Source organism: Salminus brasiliensis, chromosome 15 (genome assembly GCF_030463535.1).
Source record: "Salminus brasiliensis chromosome 15, fSalBra1.hap2, whole genome shotgun sequence".
NCBI classification, from domain to species: domain Eukaryota; kingdom Metazoa; phylum Chordata; class Actinopteri; order Characiformes; family Bryconidae; genus Salminus; species Salminus brasiliensis.
The window spans coordinates 26,310,805-26,329,459 of NC_132892.1; the positions used below are offsets into that span (position 1 = coordinate 26,310,805).

The 18,655-nt window shown below is 40.2% G+C and overlaps 1 protein-coding gene across 2 annotated transcripts in view; it reads left to right on the top strand.

Annotated features, from left to right (window-relative positions):
- dhrsx (dehydrogenase/reductase (SDR family) X-linked) overlaps positions 1-18,655 on the top strand; it is a 72,229-nt gene that overhangs the window by 34,140 nt on the left and 19,434 nt on the right. For both annotated transcript variants that reach the window (XM_072657307.1, XM_072657305.1), the window contains exon 4: positions 18,513-18,614. In XM_072657307.1, the coding sequence (XP_072513408.1) occupies positions 18,513-18,614 (102 nt within the window). The remainder of the gene's footprint in view (positions 1-18,512; positions 18,615-18,655) is intronic.

The following is an 18,655-nucleotide window of genomic DNA, read 5'->3' on the forward strand; positions in this document are numbered from 1 at the left end:
AAGGTTGCTATGGTATCCCGGGTGGTTGCTATAGTGTTGCTAAGTGCTTGCTTGACGGGTGCTACAGCGTTTCAGTGTAAGGTGATTGCTGTGGTATTTCAAGCATTTGATATTGTTTTGTGTAGTGGTTGCTAGGTTGTTGCTAGACCGTTGCTGTGGTAGCCCAGATAGTTGAAATGCGGTTTCAGGTGGGTGCTTAGGTTTTGCCAAGTGGTTGCTGTGGTAACCTATGTGTATGTCCAATCAAAAAGCAGTATACAAGCCTGAATCGCTCAGTCAGACCAACATTGGAATTGAAGCGATGTATCAATTTCAATATTTTGAAAACCATGGGATGAGATATGTGGCAGAAAAATATTAATAAAAAGAAAATAAAATAAATAGAAAATAAAATGTAAACCAATATAGTTCATATTAATATTAATACAACCATAGTAATAATTGTTGGGGAAAAACAATAATAAGCTTTCTTTATAAGGTTCTTTGATTGTGGTCTAGGAGGACTGGTGATTTTCCTGATCTAACACACCTATACCCTTAAAAAAATGCTTCAAATGACTCATTGAGCAATGCCATAGAATGACCTCTTTTGGCTCTGTAAAGAACCATGTTTGTAATAGAGATGTGTGAGCCATTTAAAGGTCTAAAAAACCTGCACTTGATGTAAAAGTTCTTTACCAATTTAAAGGTTCTTCACACTCACACCTGCTCATTCATGGTTCTTCTATCGCATTGCTCAAAGTACCATTTGAAGCACCTTTAATTTTAACAGTCTAATAAACCTGGCATTTAAAAGCTTTGCATGGGGTGTGTTAGATCAGGGAATCCACCAAACTCTGGTGAACACTGGTCCTCCTGGACCACATCTGAATATAATTTTTTATGCCCCTTAACAAGAAGTTTTAAACAGCCAGCAGGTGGCTCAGCATCTGTGGAGCTTCTTCAGTCCTGCTGGAAAAGCATCCCAGGTGGCTCCTCAAAGAGCATATTAAAAGAATGCCAAGAGCATGTAAAGCTGAATCCACGCAAACAGGGGCAACACTGAGGAACTCTGAGGAATCTGAAACACAAGCTAGATTTGAGGGTTTTTTATTTAGTTGAGGGTGTATAGTTTCATATAGTCATCATTGTAATTCAAAAAGGGAAAACATAAGGAGAACCCTTGGTGAGTAGATGTGTCCAAACTTTTGACTGATTCTGTATGTCAGTTTGGCACATGGCCTGTTGCTAGAGATGAAATAATGTCTTCTATGCCCAAATACGGCAATACCAATCAGTCATAACATTAATACCACCTGCCTAATATCGAGTAGCTTCCCCTTGTGCTGCCAAAACAGCTTTGACTTCTGAAGGCGTCCTGTGGTATCTGTCAACAAGACGTTGGCGGCAGATTCTTTATGTCCTATAAGTTGTGAGGTGGATCCTCCATGGATCACATCAATGAGCTGAGGGTGCCCATGACCCTGCCGCCGGTTCACAGATTGTCCTTAAGACTGTTTCAGTGTCGGAACATCCCAAATTGTTACTGATGGACATGTAGTGTTCTCTAACAACCCTTATTTTCTTGACTGGCGTTATAATTCATGAGTGGTGTGTGTGTGTGTGTGTGTGTGTGTGTGTGTGTGTGTCTACAGTGGTCCAGCCTTAACTCCCAAAAGCAAAGCAGTCTTTTTCAAGCATAATCACGTCTTTTTTTTGCAGCACAGTTGATGTTCTTCTCACCGTTTCTACCCCAAGCAGACATCTGCTGTGGTTGCGGTCAGGGTATGTTTTCAGAGTGTGGGTTGCGTGTTAGCAGCCAGCTGGCTACTACTGTGGAGAACAGACCTCCACACAGTCGGGTTCTTTCCAGAACGTGCTCCCTCACGCTGACCGAGCTGGTGTTTTGGAAACAGGCTGCGGACGGCTGACCGCTGGGCGATCGTACCCCAGCGTGCGATGCAATTACTTTGCCGACCAAACATGAGTCAAGCACTCGGTGTGTCAAAGATCGGGTGTAGATGCGCACAAATTTATTGTGTCAAATGTGATGCAAAATGTGTGTGTTACAGATATATAAGCGGAATAGTTGTTATGGATCATCATCATTAATATAATTATTAATAATAATAACAATTAGTATAGTATACAGTAGTATACATTTATATATTTTTTTATTTTCCCCTTTCACACAATTTGACCCTGTCACTTTCAATGAAAGTCGAAGTAAAAAGATTACATTTATTCCATGTAATTTTGGAGCGTTTCTATTGGTTTATTCATTGTAAAGAACAACTAACAGATTTACAGTATGTCAGAGTATGAATAATGAAAATGAAAAAACATCACACCCGAGTTGATCCCATTCCAGTTGAACATGCAGTTAATTCTACACTCTTTCACAACATTACCAAAAACAGTTAGACGGATCTAAACAAAATATGTCCCAGGTTAGCACTGTTAGCATATTAGTGATACCAGTTAATAACAATGCATTATGCAGGGTTTTGCAAGTCCAAACATCATGAAAACACGTCCACAGATTGAAGTAGGACAGTACTTTGTGTCCGGCTGATTTAACGAGACACACATAGATAGAAGTCATCTTGGATTTTGAACTCTGGGTTAGTGAGGCTCCCCCGACTTTCCGAGCAGGACATCTGACGTGCCAGTGTTCCAGTTACAATTTTCTGCTTGGAAGTCAGAAATTCAGACATCGCGCAACATTAATGTATAATTAACTCATTTAAAATAGTCTATCAACCTGAAAAATAAAAGGGACAGTGATGTTCCCAGAAAGGGCTAGAGGACAGAGGTAGTGATCTGGTGTCCTCATGCCTCTACGTCACACAAAGCTTCTAGTCAACATGGTTCTGAATAAGCTGCATGATACCTGAGACATTATATTTTATGATTGGAGATCAGCTTTTGGCTAAAACTAGTTTTTAAACACACACAGCGGAGATGTACATGCAGGAAATCCAAAGACACCAGTAGGTCCATTGGGGGTGTGTGTGTAAAATAAAAAAATAAAAAATTAAATGGCTAAATTCTGTACATCATGACCTTAGTTCCGTCACCATCACTGTAAAGACCTCTAAATCCACCCGAATCCATTTCTCTCAAATAAACCATATCACACCAAACCAGTGTGAACGCTTTGTTGTATTTATTTGTGCAGGAATGTCAAGAAATGTGTGGAATTTCTCTTCAATAAGACATTAGAAAACAGTGTATTTGATTTTTAGAACTGTCTAGCAACCCTTGGTTAGGGCTGCACCCATTATTCCAGCTCTAATTTGCCTTAAGGGGAAACATATCCAGATTTTTTGCATCAAAACAAACAAAAACTGGTCAGAAGTGCAGACTTGAGTTTGCCAGTCCCGTGTGTAATAATAGTCGTTATCACATTGTAAATGAGTCCTATTGAAAATCAACAGTAATAACCTGTAGAGGCCATGCTAGTTCTGTAGATCTGTATAATGAGTGGGAAACACTGGCAGGAAGCGAGTCCTGAGCAGCTTATTAGGAGAAACCCTCCTCTCGTCCTCATAGTCAGAGGCAGAGGTCAAATCTCATGCTGGCAAATGCACTAAAGAGAGATCCATAATCAGGAATCAGAGCCGAGCTAGTGTCGTAACAAGGAAATACAGGAAATGCAAACAAAGCCTGTGAATTGCACCAAGAAAGTCACCTGAGACAGGTCACCAGCTGTAATTAGGAACTGTCAGCTGAATCACATTTCCAAGCTTTATACATTCTCTGACTCTTTCAACCTTGGACTCCTTAGCACTCTTCAGACATGGGCTTCTCTAAGCAACTGTCTGGTAACCTCAGAATGAAACGTTTTTTTAGGTTGGAGCATTTCAGGGAAACTGTGGAGGTCAGGATGTGAGCTGGCAAGCGTATGGTGGGCACTGTATAATGCAGTTTCCAGGCCTACGGTAACAGAAGCTGCAGCTTCAGCCATGTGCTTTCATGTCATTTCTGGCTTAGGTCACTAATGGTCCGAGATGACCCACACCACACGAGATGACCCTCATTTAACTGAATAGCTCATGTTCCTCGCAGTTCCTCTCAGCTGAACTGAACTGTATTGTATGCCTATGCCAAAAAGACTGTACACTTTTCATGTGATGCAATTACTTTGGCACCCCCATGTGAAGCGAGCGCCTGTTGTGCTGTCTGAAGGTCCCTCATTTGCCATCTTTGGTGGATACCACGGGCAGTCATCAAAACTAGGCATCTGGATGCTGGATCCACCTGCTTTTGTACTGGTTATGTAAGTTGCACTGCTTAATAAGATTATCATTTTGAGGATATACTACACTAAATTTCCAAAAGTTTGTGAACATCCTATGTGAACATAAGACACAGGATGTCTGTGTGTGTAAGTGTGTGCACTTATCAATCTGACCTTGAGGATCAGGACAGTTGCTCTTCTTTCTAATGAGATAACACCTATGCCACGGCAATCACTGCAAGCTGTGGTGTAAAGAAATTAGAAAAAAACTTCCGCCTCCCCTTCCCTGCATTTATGTGCCTTATTGATTTCCACCGCAGAGAGACAGATAAATCTTATCACACCCATTCTTCCTCCGATTTACTGTCCGATCTGTCTCCCAGCCTCCTCCTCTTCGAAGAAGGACAATCTGTCTCACCTTTGTGAAGACGGACCACCACGACTGCCTTGTGCAAGAGGTGTGGCTGGTACAGTATTTTTTACAGCGGGCAGGATCTTGTCCTCTTCTGGAGGCAAACAGGTTTGTCATCAATAATAGACGTCTTGAATAGTAAATGTCTCTGATAACCTGTTTCTATTCGTTGGGTCAGTCCACCAGAAGTATTTGGCCTAAAAAATTTAAATACTTGAATATAATATTGATTTTGTAGTTTTCTGTCCCTGTCAAAACCTTGGAAATACCTTGTATCTCCAAAGCGGAAACTTTACAGGATAAGGAAAAAACCTTCTTAACTTTCAATAGAAGGCAATGCAAAACAGTGTACTCCTATTTTAAGCTTTTTTCTGATCATTTCTATTGGTCTATTCATCATGAAAATGTTGACCCAATGTTCTACATTACAGCTGGTTTTCTTGTTGTACTGGGATACACAGAATAATATCACTAGTAAATTATTATTAATTCAAGTAATAATAATATGTTAATATAGTGGTAGTAATAACATTACTAAAGCAATAGAACATGATAGGGAGTGCGTTATAGTGAAAAAACAGCACGGCTGTGATAAAGCAGTCGTTTTTCCTTACAGTCTTGCTGTTATTTTTATGATAACACGCAGCTTTGGGTGTTTTCTGCATTTATACAGCAGTTCTGAAAAGAAACAAAGTAAGAAATAAATAAACTGAGTTGTGAACGAACCATTTAATATGCTTTAAGGTTATAGTTCCTTAACAAACCGCTTGTTGCTGCATCACAGTGACGAACTCCACTCACTGCTCAGCCTCCAGCTGCAACTAACAACCAACAGCAGGTTTTTGGCATTGTGTGTCCTAATAAATGAGTAGTTTACTGTTATGTTGGCTATTTCATAACACTGACTTGCTCTTGTTATCAATGCTCTGTTTACCTGCTAGCAAAAATAAAGCCTATGCTGATAACTGATGCCTTTGTTAGTTTAATTAATGCTTTTATGGTCTGCTATGTAGTTATTGTTGGTAGCTTCTATGAGTATCTTCAACCAAAACATACAGCTATTGGCATATCATTGCCATAGCATTACGAATGTCCATCCATTCAAAAACGAAGTAAACTGGCTCTGATTAAATGCATTAGCTGCTCAAACCTTTGGCAAAGCGCTTGGGCGTTATGGGAAATTGAGGGCCTGAAGTAACTTTGCGTGGTGTGTCCTGTAGTTCTGCTCAGCGATCCAGGAAAAAAGGTGATTTTTTTTAGCAATGATTTTAGTGGGTCACAGCAACATTTGCCCCAGTAAATTAGGTCTAATGTCGTCCCTGTTTAAGGATTCACAAATGAATGACAGGGGGCCACAACAACTCGACTCAGAGCTCAACGAACTGCACCACTTTCTGTACGACCACTGTGAGCTCAAAGAGTAAAGAGACTAGAAAAATGCTCAGTTTAACATTTACGGTGATGTTTTACCATGGTAGTGTATTAAACATTATAACAAACAACAAAAAAGATGAGTCATGAGCACCAAATGCCTGTGTGCACTTAATTGGGGACTACTGCACTGGGGGGGGGGGGGTATGTGTGTGTGTGCTGGCGTCACTTTGGGGGGAAAGAAGACATCTTTGTTGGTGTTGGGTGATGGCAGGACGCCAATCATGGTATCCACCAGCTGGCACACTGGCAGAATGTGGCCAGGCTCTTCTTGTTACCACACACTCTGCCAAGCACAGTAGATTGATATATGTAAGAGAGAGATAGGTGGAGGAGAAGGATGATAATGATGATGATGATGATGATGATGATATGGAGGTGAAACATTGTTGTGATTGACCAGAAGACGTCTGATCTGTTGGCTGGCTGATATATTTACTTCATAACGAGACAGCCTAACGGTTCATAATGAGGAGAAAAAACACATATGATGTCACCACATGGCAAGCCATTCATTACCAAGACTGGGATCCCCATCGGGAGAAGAACATCTGCAGGGTTCCTATTCAACCTGTCCTTCTCAGAGAGCTTCTGATCTAATGAGGCTGTGCAATACGAGAATCTTACCACAGTTTTTTTTTTTGTTTCCATATTCATCACATACCGATAACAGCGTTTTCTCCCTGAATAGTATTTCACAAAAGCTGAATTCTGGTCTAATAAACAAGGTGATATCAAGATAGGTAAGTGTAAAAGAAATAATTTTGATGACTATTGCACCCACAGTAAGGTAGGAGTGCACAGTGCAGCTGTATCTGAGATGTTATTCATTAATCATTGCTTCATTAATCAATTCAGATTTTTGCTCCAATTGGATTTGGCTGTCTTGGCGGTGAATGAATCTCTCCCTGAACCGCGATGCTAGAACCACATATAAAAGTCATATAAAAATCAGATTTGAGTCAGTCAATTCAGCCTGGTAATGTGAACATAGCCTTAGTTGTACTCAATTGATCCACTTGAAGGCCAATATGCTGCCTAACTGGGTATAGTCTGGAAGCAGCACAGCTTGGAGCAGTGTGGGTTTAAGGCTCTTACCCTGAGACACAACCAGGGGTCCCCAATGAGTCCTGGGTTTTGTTGACCCGAAGTTGGAGGTACAGCTGATCATTAGAACCAGGCTCTTGATGTCATGCACTGACACATTTACTGTGTGTTACTTTAAGCATCCCCCTTTTCTCCAACTCGTCCAGAGGGTTTATACAGGCGGGAATGGCCACTGCTGTCTTAATAAGAGTGCTTAAGAGTACTTGGACAAGATACCTGACACTACATGTACCTAGCATTTTAAGTAGCTTTGAATAAAACATGCTACATGGGAAAAACATGGAGTGTGTAGATACATCCTCATCCAGGCTAGTTATTCTGTTTCCTATTGCAGAAACTATTGTGAATTATTATTTGGTAACCATTTGGTTTGGTATATCTAGTGGGGTCCCACAGGGCTCAATTTTAGGGCCTGTTCAACTGAGGTTAATTAAGACAGTAATGTAGTGATGAAGTTGATGAAGTGTGGACATACATACAGGAACAGAGGTGTTAATAGTCTTCTCAGTCCTCTCACTGTACTTACTTGTCCACTTGTATTCGTCATGAATTATAGAATTATACTTATATATTCATTGTTATTGATTGTGACCAATTAGCGTTAGAATCAGAATCAGAATCAGAAATACTTAATTGATCTTAGGAGGGAAATTGCAGTTGTAACAGTTGCAACCGTTCATGTAAGAATAAACACTAAATTATTTTATTAAAATAAATTGAAAACAAAGAGAGAAAAAAATGAGAAAATGTTAAATATGTACATATATATCAATTATATGAATATAGTAAATTGCCATAGTGGTAATAACTGTGAAAATAAATATGAAAAGTTATTGCACCCGAGTTGCACACATATTACATTGAAGTACAGTAGTATACAGTATAATAGTGTCAGACATTGAGGGAGGAGTTATAGAATTTGATGGCCACAGGTAGGAATGACCTCCTGTGGTCATTCCTTTCATTATGCATTATCAGTAATGAAAACATGCTTGATCTTGAAGGTTACTGTCACACACTGGCCAAAAAGGGTTCTCAGGAGCATGTCCCTATAGGAAACCTCTCTTGCTTCACTAAAGAAGAGATGTGTTAGAGCTAAAGTAGCTCTGTAGAACATGGAGGATGTTTCTCTTCTGATTAAATGACTTTCCTAGAACTGCCAGGAACCATTTAGGAACCTCTATTTTTAAGCATTGCTCTCTGCTCACCTTCACTTCCACACATCACAGAGCGGCGTGGGCTCTGCTAGACGCCCTCGAATTAGAATCTCGATAAGGCAGAATAATAAGTAGCAAAGCAGGCACTAACTTGAGTTCTTTTGGCCAGAGGCTTACCAGCCTTAGTGATTCTGTTCACACACACACACACACACACACCAGCACTACTACTACTACAGCTTCCCAAAAATAAAGACACACTGATATGAAGCTGTAATGTTCAGGATTTGCTCTAAAAAACTCTCTCAGGCCCTCAGAGCAGCTCGTCGGACTGGGAAAGATAAGAGAAGTGGGAGATGTGGGAGAGGTGGGAGACAGAGTTTGCCGAAAACAACAAAACGTTAGCAGGCGAAAGGGGTCCAGGAGATACATGCGAGAGTGTGTGTTTTGGGATTCCTTGGCAAATCTTAAGAGGATTATACATAAGTATATGAATGAGAGCGACGGGGAGAAAAGCACTTCGGATTTGGAGAGGGAAAGAGAGAGGGAGAGAGACAGAAAGGAAGCAGAAGGAAGCAGAAAGCCATAAAGGAAGACAAATAGCTCATGTTCTCTCCCCAATGTTGTAAAATTGAATTTCCTCCAAATGCTAATATGTATTGATTTGATATTTGCTGAACAACAGTAATTTTGTTATTACACTGTGGCTGTGATGAAAGACACAGGTTACACATTGGGCAAGGCAGGTGAGTGTGTACGTGTACGTGTATGTGTGTGTGTGTGTGTGTGTGTGTGTGTGTGTGTGTGTGTTAAAGGTGTACAATAAGTCATTTTCTAAATAATGTTGCCTTTGGTGTGACCATCTAGCCAATCAGTGAATGTAATATTGGGAGCTGTATTCAGCTTGACCAGTCACAGATGTTCTTCCGATGTTTGGATGAACCTCAGCCTTCATATGATCCAACTGCAGGTATGGAACCATGTAACACGGTCAAGTACTGTCTGCCTGCTTTTCCTGTTTTGTGGGGTCCACACTTACATAAAAGCTCCTAAACGGTTCTAGGATCTAGCTTGAATTGGTGTAGAACCTTTTAACTGTGTCAACGCTCACACGTCTCATTCGCAAAAAATCTTCTACTGTGTACTTTTATTGTGTATTGAGCTGCTAGAGAGGAGCAATGAGGAGCGAAAGGGGGAAGTACTTTATATACATACATACCCCTTCTAATGAGTACATTTAGCTACTTTGTAAGTTGCACCCATTGCTGACACTCAGATGTGCAAATGCACACACACATACAGCTTGTCTAGTCACTGTAGATAAGTACTGCCAATAGAATAGGACTCTCTGGAGCAGAAAAACATGAACCTATTGGCACCATGCTGCCTAATGCGGGCTGGGTAGAGGGGTATAAAGCCCCCCACCCAGCATTGAGCTGTGGAGCAGTGCTTTCAAATCTAAAAACAGCAGTTTGAGCAGTAGTACAGTACTGGTATGTGTGTGTGTGTATGGGAGAGAGGGAATGAACTGTGACCAGTTACTACCTGAAACTCAGTCACCCTCTTCATTCTTAAAATCCCAGCATGCTCCACTCACTGGGCAAGGCTTTAGGGAGGTCACAAATTGCTACTCATTAGGACAGCCTGGGACAATGTCCTGTTATAGCTTTATAGGCTTCATACCCCTCTAGCTCACACCTGGCATTAGGCAGCTCGTAACCATTAGGTTCATGGTTATCTGCTGCAGTCCTATTCTGTTGGCAGTACTTCTCTAAGGACACTAGACAAGCTGTATATCTGTATTAACAATGGGTGCAACTTAAAGTAGCTAATCTGCAGTAGTTGAATAGGCAGATTATTTTTTTCTGGGTTTTGTGACATCACAAAAACAGTGGATTTGCAGCTTAGTTTCCATATATGGATTTATACACAGACTGGAGAGTGAACAGTACATTTAGAAGCTTTAACAGTGTTTACATCCATCCATCCTCAAACTGCTGTTTTTCATTCAAAAAAGTGAGAAAAACTCAGTGTAGCGCTTAATTTATCCTTTAAAAATAGACCTACCTCTCAGTGAAAACACCCTAAGGTTGTGTTCACACTAGGTTGTTTCCTAGTCAGCACATATTTTACATATAAACCAAACAGAGGCGGCTGCAAGGTGGTCAGAGTGCAGCCAGAAAAGCTTTTAAAAAGTTGCCGCGGGTGGTTTTTCTCCCATCAAAGCAGATCGCTTTCAAAAGTTCAACTTTTCAGAAATGCTCTGGGAGACATCTCTAGCTCTTTTATGTTGAAAACAAGCGAGATGTAGGGGAAGAGTGCTGGCGGAGTCTTGTTAGAGTAAATATAAGCAACCTGACGTTCTGTTTTAGAGATATTCAGTTCCAAATGTCATTGAAATGAAGTCGCATAATAATGGGATGTGCTGATGAAAGCTGCTGTTTTACTTCAGTTCATAAAAAAAAGAACTGCAGCAGGGCTCTGAGTGGGCCAGCAGTCTAAGACACTGCCAGTATGATCGCTGGTTCGAATCCTGGGACGTCCTGCTTTGCCATCAGCAGCCGGACTCTGAGAGAGCACAATTGGCCCTGCTCTCTCTGGGTGGGTAGGTTGCTCACTCGCTCTACCTACATCATTTCGGTGTGATGCTGGCCGGCCTGGGTGTCTGCTAGCCGTCGCATCAGAGCTGGGTACCCGTCATTTTCCTCTGAGTGCATTAGTTGCCCAATGATGTTGCACCGGTGGCAGTTCGAAAAGAGGCAATGGCTGACGTGTCAGTCTTCACCCTCCCAGTGTCTGGAGCATTACATGTGGTAGGGGCAGAGTATTAACAAGGGGGATGGGTAATTGGCAAAAAAAAATATACATATGATGGCACTTTGCCTATAATTTTTTTTTTTTTTAAATTGCAATATATCGTCTTATCTCCAGTATTGCAATATATTGCAATATACTGAAACCTATTCCCTGTATCACTATATGGATTGTATCACCAGGTTCTTGCCAATGTACAGCTGTACAACAGCCGTGAAGCAGTATAACCACAGTAGTTGTGTTTTGTCCATATTGTGCAGCCCTCACACACACACACACACACTGTTAAATGTATGTTACGCCATTGATCATTGCCTCGTGATGCACAGCGTCAAGTCCATCATTTGTCTATCCTGCTTATTATCCTCTGCACTCGGTCACCTCAGTCGAAGACCTCAAGAAAGCACTTATCAGACTACTACAGTCATAATTCAGGCCTCTGTTTACGTTATGAAGCTCTTATTAAACATGCGAACGTTTGGCTACTCGACTCTGCTGTTAGTTTGTGAAATACCAGAATCTGTCAGTATGTGATGCTAATAGAGGGTTGCCAGATTGAAGCCTATCCCACACTCTGAAAAGGGCAATTAGTGTAATGCATCTGGTAATTACAGTGATTGCGTGACTATAATTAGTTTAATTATGCGGTCGAGTAGCTAAGTCAAGAAAGGTACTTGCATCCAAAGCAGAGGCTAGAACTATGTGTTTTTAGGAACAGCTAAAAAACTGTGTAAAAACTTGCTAAAATGAAACATACCGTCAGGCAAAAAACAAGCATCTCCATTTTTGCTGTTTTTCACTTTTTGACCTTTTTGACTTTTTAAATCTGGCATATTTAGTTTAATAATTAATGGGCCAAAAGAAATGCTACAGTATTCCATTGAAAATTATGAAGACTTTTTTTGTAGGGTTGCATTATATATATATATATATATTTTTTTTTTTTTAATTAGTTATTTTAATACACAATATTTAAAGCCATTTGTCTCAGCAATTAGAGAGTTTTTTTTTTTTTACTGTAAATCACATTAGAACAGATTCAGGTAAAAATAAACATGGTTAAAAGGAACACAAATTTCTCATTTTAAAGAAAGTAGTTGAGATCTTGTAAGCTTGTGAGCTCCATCCAGCACATTCACAGTGATGTGAGAACCACTATTTTTTGGAGTGTTATTCATCGCCACAGGTACCTGAAACCCCTTTGACTGTATTGTAAAGGGGTCTTGTGAGCGAAAGCTGGTTCTTTAAAGGAATCTATGTCTGCTTTGTAACATACGGTCCATTTCCACAGCCAGTGGTTTTAGTGCTTTTTAGTGCTCTGTACGTAGAAAGAAATTAAAAACCTGTTGACTTAAAACACAGCTACAATAGAAGCCCATGGGCAGTTCCTTCAGCATGAGTTTTCTGTTCTTTACAAAGTACATGGAAAGTATTGCCCATCATAAGCAACCTTACAGCCCTTAACCCTCCAGAGCTTATTACACACTAAGGTGTATTACTCAGTAACTACAGGGACTTCTGTACAAACTTGGGGCTATTTTTTGGTAATAGAAGTTGGTACACCCACCGGCAGGCCCTAGGGGTTTTAGAAAAGGTGTTTTCTTCTATTCATCAGTGTGGTTGGTGTAGCATAGTGGGTAACAATACCACCCTCCCATTGGCAGGCTAGGGTTCACTTTCTTGAGCAAAACTCCTAACACCACTTTCTCTTACCCGTGTAACATGATTCAAATGTGGACCAAATGCCAAAAACGTACATCAGAACGAAGCGTGTACAGATTATGCATCTCTCTTTCCATCGTTTGCCAGTCATCCCACCCGTCTCTTCCTCTGTCTGTGTACAATTTTCCCCTCCCCTCCCTCTTTCCCTCTCCACCGATGCAGATCAATATTGCTAAGGTCATAGCAGCGAAAGAGCAAGCAGGGAGCATATCATTCTCCGGGGAAATGGTGGACCCAGAGGAACAGGCTGTATGTAGTAACTAAAGGAAATGCCACTATTCACGTTCAGCCACAGATTGCCAGTTCTGTGACGCTCCCTGGAGGTAATTTAAAGGCTTAAAAAGGGAATCATTTGCACCATTTTCTCCCCAAATGTGAATAATCAGCCGAGACATAACTAGTGTCTGATGTTTGCTTCTTTAGTGTTGCACTGGCGCTTCAAGGCTAATGGAGTTAACACGTAATGGAAGCATGTAATTTTCAATTGGAGTTGCTTTCTCTCGCTGACATTGTTTGATATACTGCTATCTGCTGTTATCTTAAATCGATATTTATGGAATCGATGGACCTTATTCACCAATGTCTTATAAAGAATTCCTAAGAATTAAAAAAATAGTTTGTCCAAACAAAAAGTCTAGGTCAGATTTTTTAAGTTTTTAAAAGAATTCACAGCTTTTAAAATTATAACCTCAGATGACCTCGTAAAATTGAACAAATTCCAAATAAGGAAACATCGGTGAAGGTCAGAATCTTTGTAAAAACTGAGCATGTGAGTTTTAAAATGGATTTTTTTGTGAGACGGATGATAAATAAGGAGAAGCCACGTTCATAAGCCGACACTTACGTTATTGTTTAGCGCCAAGTGACATACATCTTTACAAACCTTTTGAAAGACCCTTTTAGATTTTTTGTGTGTTGTGCTGGTTTTCTGTATTCTAAAGTAGCTAATGCTAACATTATATGCATTAGTGGTTTTGGATTAGCCATGCAAGTAAACAGAGATTCGGGCTGGACAGCAGAAATTAGTTAATCAGGTCCTGTTAGAGCTGTAAAGTGTCACAGAGTCCACTTTCTGCTTTACACTAGTACTATGTTAGACTTTAGTTTGTTTTATGATGATGAGATATCCTGAGTTTGAATCCTGAGCCTTGCACGCTTTGCCATCAGTGACCAGATTCCAAGAGAGCACAATTGACCATGCTCTCTCCCCACATAACTCTTAAGCGAATGTTGGCCGGCACAGGCATCTGTAAGCTGGTGTGGCGGCACTGGTGACCCGTCACTTTCCTCTAGGTGTATCGCCTGCCCTTACTAGTGGGCAGCACCAGATTGGAAGAAAAAAAAATATGGGGGGAGGGAGGTTAATAATAATAAATACCATATGGACTAAGACAGATTTCAACAAACGTATCAGTTGTCATAACTGAAGATCAGCAAAACTAAAGAAGCTCCAAACATGTCTTTGCTAGGTGACTCTAAATTGTTGGTAAATAAGAAATTACGACCCCGACTCTTTCTTTAAGTTTGTTTCAGACTGCTGAAATTGGAACATTACTTTGAGCTGATTTCAAATCAGTTTGAAAACTAGTCTTGTTTTTTTCCGACCTGCCGAAACAGATCACCCCCAAAAATAAACCCTGTTGATTAATGTCAGTGACTGAATCCACCCATAAATTACCGTTTCCCCCTCACTTCCTAGTGCACAGCTTTTGCTAGCAACACTCCTCCGCATCACTCCATCCGCAGAGGGCCACCGCAGGCCAAGACGAACTATAATCCACTTAGTGTGGAGAGGAGGGCCATTCCACACATTTTGTAATAAGCGACCTCGTTTCACCTTCGCTATTATGCCGTGCGAGCGGGGGAAGGAACCCAGCAAATACCAGGATTAGCATAACACAGATACCTAAGTCGACTGAAGCGATGATGTGCATATGAGCGGAAGGGCTGCAGGGTGGATTTGGGTTTGATAAACTGCCGTCTCAAACAGCTGTTCAGACGCCCTCGGGGTTCTTCTTGCTCAAAACCTGTGATAGGGCAAGATGTACTGCGTGAACTGATTAGGGTTTTGTACCTTTTTGGCTTTAATGCAACTAAGTGGAGCTATTGTTGTTCTTTTTGTTTTTGAGAGAAAAAAAGTATTATTTTTACAAGGTTGAAGGGGACAATAATATTAAGCAGTCAAACACTATTAACATGGTATCAAATGTAAAAGTAACTGCAGTCAAAAGCAATGGCTAGACAAAAAAAAAATGAAAGCAAAAATGTCCAGACATACAGGCCACTTCTGTGCTCGTGACGACTTTAATTCTTTTTAATTGTATATCTTACATATATATTCCCGCAAGTTCAGCAGATCTACAAACCCCTCTTCCTGTGCATGGGCGTCCTACAGCAGTGTATCCACAGCAGATTACGCTCGCGATTCCTGTTCCTGTTCTATTCTTTTTTTTTTTCATCACAGCAAACTAGTTGTATGTATTTGTTACATTTTATATTAGTATTAGTATTTGTTATATTTTATAATAGCAGACCAAGGGTTAAACCTGAAGACTAAGACTTTTAACCAATAAAATCTTAAATTGCAATTTACAAACCTTTACTTCCCTTTAGCCTCTTGCTGCTTTTACAGTACGGTTCTTTCTACTGGTCAGGTTTTGTCAGCGTAATGATGTGTACTTAACCTTAATCTGAAAACCTGGAACACTGAGAACATGGGAAATTAAATACAACTAACACTTAAGCGATGTTCTGTTGTTTGCTGTGAAGGAAAGCTAATATAAATAGTTACATTGTGAATGTGAATCAAACTGAAGGTAATCTACTGTACTTCCGGCTCTCCTCTCCTTGTCTTTATTATTTCTTTTTTAATAATGCATAGTTTTCAACACTGTAACAAAAACACCGTAATTATTCCTGAAATAGTCTTACCGGATAGTGCTGCTGTCTTCTCGTTGTGTCTTAGAGCTGGGTTAGCTTTTAGTCTACAGGCTGGTGCCTTCTCTTCCGATGTGTGTTTAGCTCTGTCGGTTTGGTTCAGTTGAGGTAGTCCACTAAGGTTGAACCAGAGCCTGTATTATAGTACAATAGCTGTTTGTAAATAGTAGGTATGTAAGTGAAACCACTAGGAAAATGACATCAGCAATGCTACACTTCTAAGGGTTTAAAACCATGTGACACCACTGATCTATTGTTCCTTCCTGCTGGAAATACTGGATATACTGTCCATCATAAAGATATTCATTTTCTATATGATCTGTAGCGATCCTCCACAGAGAGTGCGTGCCCTCTGTAATCAAGGCATGGCCACTCCAATAATTGTGTAATAACTCTCATCTGTGAGTCGTCATTAGCTCAAAGGTTACTCCAGCCTGATTAACTGAAAGATACAACTAATTAAACATAGGCAGCAAGTGGAAGAGCAATGACTTAGATAAACTCAAGCTCTTCTTTCTGCTCTGGAGTCTCCGACCTTCCCACACAGAGACAAGGGGAAGTCATCAGATTATATAAATTAGCTGTTGGGACACGTTTTTAGAAATGGCCTTAGTTAGATCCAGATCTAACGGGCTTCAGAGCTTTATACATGATAGATCAGCGGCAAGAAGTGGTTCGACAGGTGATTTTTAAGAGTCATCAGATTATTACACTGGTTGGTTACAGGAATACTATAGTATAATACTACAATCTCAGCTTTTGCATCTGTAGAATATGGATGTTTACCATGGAGCACAATTTAGCTATATTATTCTGTACTCTTAAATACATGCTTATAACAGTGGCAGGCTAAAGTTTGGCCACTCCTGGTCGAAATTTCAAGGATAAGTATGATAAGGATATTCTTTTCAACATTTCAAGCAATATTAGAGTATTATTTTGGTGACACTTCATTTGAAGTAGTCCTTTTTAAATGAAATAAACACTCATCAGATTCTCAAATTCTCATCAGATTATCAAGAGGTTTTTACTGAAGACTTACACCTTATTTGGAGAGTCTAAGTTCAAGTTCAGACCTGTAGATGTAGATTCAGTTGTAGAGAAACCACTGATCATCTAACAGTTCTAATAATGACACCAGTCTGTACCTTGATCTTAACTGGATTGGGTTAAGATTAAGGGGCCGGGATGATGATCAGGATTAGGTTTTGAGTTAAGATTGATGTTAGGACTAGGGCCAGGGTGAGGATGAGGGTTAGGATGAGGTTTTGAGTTGAGGTTGATGTTAGGGGCCAGTGTAAGGCTGGGTTGGGTCTATTAAGGCATCAACAAAACATCTTGAAGATATTTATCTCAGTATATTCAGATGCTTCACTGCTGCTGCTGCACTGATACGTTGTTGATGTGTTACTGAAATTCTGTTATAAGTTTATTAATCATCTACAAAGAATCTCTCAAAATAAAGTGTCACCAAAAGGGGTGCAGAATTTCATAGAAAGACTACCTGTCCAACTGTTAAGTACAGAGTGGATTGACCATGCTTTGGGCTTGTCTTGCAGCCAGTGGCTCAGGGAACATTTCACTGGTAGAGAGATGAATTGGTTAAATTAAATACCTGAAAATCCTGGAAGTAAACATCACACCTTCTTTAGAAAAGCTGTAAATGAAGAGGATGGCTTCTACAGCAGGTTAATGGCCCTCACAAACCCCCAATCTAAACACCATTGAAAATCATTGGATAAAGCTTAAATAAGCAGTGCAGCAGGACAGCTCAAGAATCTCATTAAAGCCTTTTGCAAGGAACAATGGGTAAAAATCCCCCAAACAAGACCTGAAAGACTCTTAGCTGTTGCAAAAAGTGTTTACAAGCTGTGATCTATGCCAAAGAAGGTGTTACTCCAAAGTACTGACCATGCAGGGTGTCTAGTTTTTTTTTAATAACGTGAAGCTAAAAAGATGGAAATTAAAAACTAATCTTGCTCAAAGCTCTAATTTAACTTAAAAGTTCTAATTTCTTAAACCGTGTTCATGAAGCTAAAGAAGCAGCACACTAAAAACAGCCCGTTCTAATTGGATGTTTTTCTCCATGATAAGACGGCATTTAAAAACATGACCCTTTGACCTTACATAAGCTTTAGCAGCGACAGTAATTTGTAAGCAGTTCAGCTTTGATATAATACTTAATTGGATGTGTACTTTGATGAACAGAGAACCCAGAAAAGGGTTAGTAGGTGAATTGCGTAGTTTATAAGAGCATGCAAAATAATGGCTTCCGTGGCAATGCAAAATTACAGGCCTCAAAAAGGGTCCTTTCCCTTTTACACCGGTGTATTCTGGAGGTCATCATTCTGTAACTGAAGTATTTAATATTTATATATCTTTGTCTTTTCTTACTCATAAAAATATCAATGAAAAAGCTTTCTCTCCTTTGCTTTCTCTTTACAGGTTTTAACTATCTATAATTCATTCTCAGCAGTATTAAGATTTATTCGAATTTAACTGCACTGAATACCCAATCAGTTGACGAATGTTTTGTGTTAAGGCCGTTCGGACGTGCTGTGCAGCTGCCCTTGTGGGTGTTCAGGCCATAAGCCATTCTGTTTGAGTTCTCTGTAAGCATGTATAATAAATGGCGCTGTATTGATTCTGATGATCGATGTTTGCATGTAGCTGCATTAGTAGTGATGTCACGGTGTGCTTTTGTTTGCAGTGGAGTTCATGTACCTGGACTTGGCCTCCTTGAAGTCCGTGCGACAGTTTGTCCAGAGGTTTAAATCCAAGGGTCTGCCTCTGCATGTTCTCGTCAATAACGGTAGGTGCTTTGATTATTATCATTTGGCATAATTGGTGACA